The sequence below is a fragment of the Aspergillus welwitschiae genome, assembly GCF_003344945.1.
Source record: "Aspergillus welwitschiae strain CBS 139.54b unplaced genomic scaffold BDQ94scaffold_146, whole genome shotgun sequence".
NCBI lineage: Eukaryota > Fungi > Ascomycota > Eurotiomycetes > Eurotiales > Aspergillaceae > Aspergillus > Aspergillus welwitschiae.
In genome coordinates this window covers 4176-8183 of record NW_020798840.1, presented here as the reverse complement: position 1 = coordinate 8183, position 4008 = coordinate 4176, and the positions used below count along the sequence as shown (strand labels likewise).

Here is a 4008-nt window from a genome sequence, read left to right as displayed (position 1 = left end):
CCTTCAGAACGGACAATGCCCCCTTTGAAACTCAATGGGACAAACTGGGATTGTGTATCGAGTATCACTAAAATCTGAATTCCATTACTTTGTATTGGCCTTTCTCATTAGGCCCACTTCTTATTGTCAAAATAGGCAGAAGAGAGCCTCGATGAGAGAAAACTTCACCTGCGCCCAGAGTGATACCCGGGCTCCACATTATCGTGGCACGGGGAGAAGTGTGACCTCCTAGGTAGTATTAAGTCCATACGAGGCAACGCCATGGACGGATCGGATGGCATTGCGTCGAGTGGGTAAATTTTTTTTTGTTTCGCTGACCTGAAACTAATGGGTTCCTAGGCCACGGTGAGCGGCGCGCTCAATTAAGGTTTGTTGGGGCTTTCTTAGTTCCAGCCCCACCGCTGAGGGTTTTTTGCTCGCCATTCAGGGGTATAAGCCTTGTAGTGGGTTATTTCTTGCTTGATTCTCGCATATTTCCCAGCTTCGAGGCGTCGACACAGATCTCGTGTGATTGCGCTATTTGTGGTCTTGGAAACACTGCCCTTGCGAGGGAGTGAAGAATCAAACGTGACCTTCCGGATTACTCTATGGATGAATAAGGCCAGAACGAAAGGGTCGATTTTCCGTCTCGAGGTGGGAAACCGCGGAACGTCTCCATGCAATCTGGCCGACCAGAGCCGGTAGCCATGGTAAACTGAGGGTAACGGTGGGCAACATACTGGCTGGTACCGTGTGCTCAAGACAGAATATCTCAGTCATCGAGAGCCTGTCGGTCAGGAGAACAGAGAAAGTTGTCGCTATGTTTTGCCTTGGTGGATACTGCTATCTTGAGGGCCAGGCGGTTGTGCTCGTAGCGATAGAAATGCCCGACTCTGTACTCTCTGAGTTTAATCACATACTATCATGAGTAGTCATGTTGCTTTCAGCTATGATAGTCCGTGCTATTACAGCACCTGTGTTATCGACTTCTACATACATCACCTGCGTTGCTTCTAATTCGGGTCATATTCTTGCTTCAGACAGTGAAGTCCATGCATAGCGGGCTCGGTCAGATAAGAGAATGTTGCGTTGACTGTTGATGATTGATGAATTCCTGACCACAAGACGCGAGCCCTGTCATAATCGACCGTGATTCTGTGCCTTGACCTGATACAGTACCGAGATTAGGTTAGCTCAGCTAGATGGCCGGGCGTTTGAGGAAAGCTCTCGTTGGAAGCCTCTGTTCTCGGAAGCACCGTCAAACGTTGACCTGGGTTATATCAACGAGATTGATGCGCGGGTTTTCCATGGAGGCAATAATCAAGCTCCAATCTCTCCTCATCTCAAGTGACTCGGCAAAGTATGATGTTCAGTCGGAGGTTGAATCCATTCAATTGGGTGATGGCAGTGCACAATAGGCCCTCGAAGAGTGTCTGTCTGAAGAGTGCCTGTCTGGTAGCTGGGTGAAAGACCTCGCACCAACAAGGTACTCTACCCAGGCTATGTGCAAAGCAGAGCCCGGTTGGGTCAGAAAAGGGTAGGTTTATGGTTCGAACAAGGTGCAAATTCCTAAAGGTGACCAGCCAGGGCTGTGTTCGACTGAAACCACGGCTTCCCTGCTGGTACGCGAACGGTGGAGTGGAGAGAACCGAATTGTTCGTTCGTTTCGACGAATCTTCACCGGGTACCGAAACTTGAACACCCAAATTGAACACCCAAAATCTGCTCTATCACTCTACTACCATCATCATACGGCATCAGTCTTGGTAGGAATCGGCGAACTTGTAGGTGACCGTCTGTTTCTCATCCAAAATGTGGTGGGCCCTTTGAGATGCCGGATCGTGGTCTATTATAACTCGTGCCTGGGGATCTGGATGTCCTGCAGACCAAGGGAAAGGGCAGGTGGAGCTGGTGGAAAAGTATTGAAAAGCTTCACCGGGTGGGCACGGTCAAGTATTCCATTTAACCGTCTTCTTTGGAACGGGTACGCGCCATGAGAAGTTGCGGAACATTGATATCTGTAACATTGCCCGGCTAGTATGGTATTCCTAATCAGGTATAGAGCATCACGCTTGGCATCGAAGTGCGCGGTGTATAAAGTCACCTTCATAGACCCATCAACGGCAGCCAGCTTTCGTGCGACAGTGTCCCGTCTTCTAACCATCCTCTTTCTTGAAGCATTGTAAGGGATTGCCATAGATGTGACTTTCCATTTCCTACGCTACCCTAGTCCTCCTACTGGAGTGAGAAGGCTGACCGGGTTTGAGGCCGAGTCGACACCTCCAGGCCCAGTGAGGATAAGGTAATATTGGGACAGGAGATATTTCAACAGTACACCCGAGCGTTTCTTACAGATACTAGTTTGCTTAAGTGGGAGTTGCAGCAAGCCTGCGTACCCACCAAATGACAACAAGTGCTCTTTTTGACTTGTTGCCACGAGCTATGGTTTAGGAGGTGCTTCTACAGGTAAGCGACCAATTTTCTATAGATTTTTGGTTCTTTTTAAAGATTGGGCAGGATGCATCCTCCGCGATTCCGGCCGGGAACATATTCTGGTTTTTCTCCCGAGATTGGCCAATGGAATTCTTACTGCACAGCTTCTTCTCCACCGATTCTGAAACGGCATGCTCATGTTCTCTCCTGCAATCTGTGTATACCAGTCCGGACCTCTTCTTCCCTTGTCCAGGCGAATTCGTGTGTTCGTGATTCGACGCAATCTGCTGTTAGATTGGGAGTCCAAACACCTGCCCGAAGTAGGCAGAAAGATTCGGCTTATCGAGTTTAGAAGCGCCGACTTTAGAGGGACATCCATTACGGTGTCACACCCCACTGCCATCTGATCGGCTCCGTCGTTTGACGGGAAGCGGGTGAGTAATATCGGATAAATGCAGACCAGTGTTTCTCCTAACGAGCACGCGTGATAGGTTGCGTCTCCGCTTTACGCGTGTCCACCTCAACTACGGTCCCAAAATCCAGACTTGCTATAATTTTAAGCATGTTGAAAAAGGATATGGGCTGACTGTTTGCCTCGTCGTTGTGCGCTCTGCCCTGGGAGATGATCACGGCACTCACCCAGATGCTATGGATATGGCTGTTGAACACAAGCAATCTGGTGAGCCAGAGGAACGAAATGATGATACGTTTTTCTTGCAATCGATGTCCAAGTGGGAGTGCGGTTGTGGTCTGCTTGAGAAGCCAAAAACATCGCTGACCGCTCCTATAGGACGATTTCTCTACTGCCAAAGGTAATTCTGATCCTCTGCTGCACGGTACCGATAAGGTGGAACATCCTTCTGCAATATAGCCGGTAGAAGGGCGATATAATCTGACGTCTACTCCGCGCAAGCTAGCGAGAAATGTGGGCGAATCTGTCCCCGTGCGTCCAGAACACCCAGGAAGGACCTGGTGGCGGCTGCGTAAAGGACGTGCGAATTGTCCCTAGACAGCCATAGCCGAAGCCAGTTTCCATATCAATGCGCCCTGGGCATAGGAGAGCGTTATCCAGCTGGTTGATGACGTTGGTGGTCATGACCAAGATGTGGCCTCCCCGCGCAGTTACGTCATGAGTACTGTTAAGCAAAGCAGACACAGCGGCCCCGTTGGAGGATATTTCCAACTGTCCGCTTCCATTTCACCGTCCTGTTCACCTTTGGAAGTCCCGCGGATGTTGTCGGGAACGTGATACCGACGTGCCTATGACAAAGTGACTCAAACACTATGGCCAGATCATGTTTCTCAATGCTCACCGCTACTAGCCTCTACCACGAGAGCAACGGGTAGGCGTTGGTCCCCACTTGATGTTCATCCACTGACGAGAGAGGCCCCCACACTATTCGGGACCCCAAGCGATAGCATGGAATGAATTGGCTGCCAAGTGTATCGGCGAGCGAAATCCACAGTAAGCAGGCACCTTCGCGGTGTAAAATAGACGGGGAATTACGGACTTTTCTCCACTTGTCGATGAGATCCAATGGGTAATGACTGTGTGGTGTCGAACCCTCAAAGGCTAGATTATACAGTAGCGCCGTT

The 4008-nt window shown here is 49.9% G+C and overlaps 5 protein-coding genes across 5 annotated transcripts in view; 3 read left to right on the top strand and 2 right to left on the bottom strand.

Moving 5' to 3' along the window:
* BDQ94DRAFT_155764 (uncharacterized protein) overlaps window positions 1–277 on the top strand; it is a 660-nt gene extending 383 nt beyond the window's left edge. Inside the window, exon 2 of the mRNA XM_026768533.1 lies at window positions 8–277. Within this exon, the coding sequence (XP_026619327.1) occupies window positions 35–232 (198 nt within the window). The 5' untranslated portion in view covers window positions 8–34 and the 3' untranslated portion in view covers window positions 233–277. The remainder of the gene's footprint in view (window positions 1–7) is intronic.
* A 106-nt stretch (window positions 278–383) lies between these two features.
* Window positions 384–734, bottom strand: BDQ94DRAFT_155763 (uncharacterized protein; the record flags this gene model as incomplete). The annotated part of the gene is made up of 1 exon (XM_026768532.1): window positions 384–734. A coding segment is annotated over one exon (351 nt), but the record flags the coding sequence as incomplete, so codon positions are not given.
* Window positions 735–883: 149 nt separating this feature from the next.
* BDQ94DRAFT_155761 (uncharacterized protein) lies at window positions 884–1605 on the top strand. Its single transcript, XM_026768531.1, has one exon. The coding sequence runs from the start codon at window positions 1182–1184 to the stop codon at window positions 1395–1397; it is 216 nt and encodes a 71-aa protein (XP_026619325.1). The 5' UTR covers window positions 884–1181; the 3' UTR covers window positions 1398–1605.
* Window positions 1606–2443: 838 nt separating this feature from the next.
* On the top strand, window positions 2444–3333 carry BDQ94DRAFT_155760 (uncharacterized protein; the record flags this gene model as incomplete). The annotated part of the gene is made up of 2 exons (XM_026768530.1): window positions 2444–2960; window positions 3052–3333. A coding segment is annotated over exon 1 (216 nt), but the record flags the coding sequence as incomplete, so codon positions are not given.
* On the bottom strand, window positions 3326–3834 carry BDQ94DRAFT_164591 (uncharacterized protein; the record flags this gene model as incomplete). Its single annotated transcript, XM_026770061.1, has 2 exons — window positions 3326–3595; window positions 3793–3834. 2 exons carry the CDS (start codon window positions 3832–3834, stop codon window positions 3326–3328), a joined length of 312 nt encoding a protein of 103 aa, XP_026619323.1.
* Window positions 3835–4008: the final 174 nt, after the last annotated feature.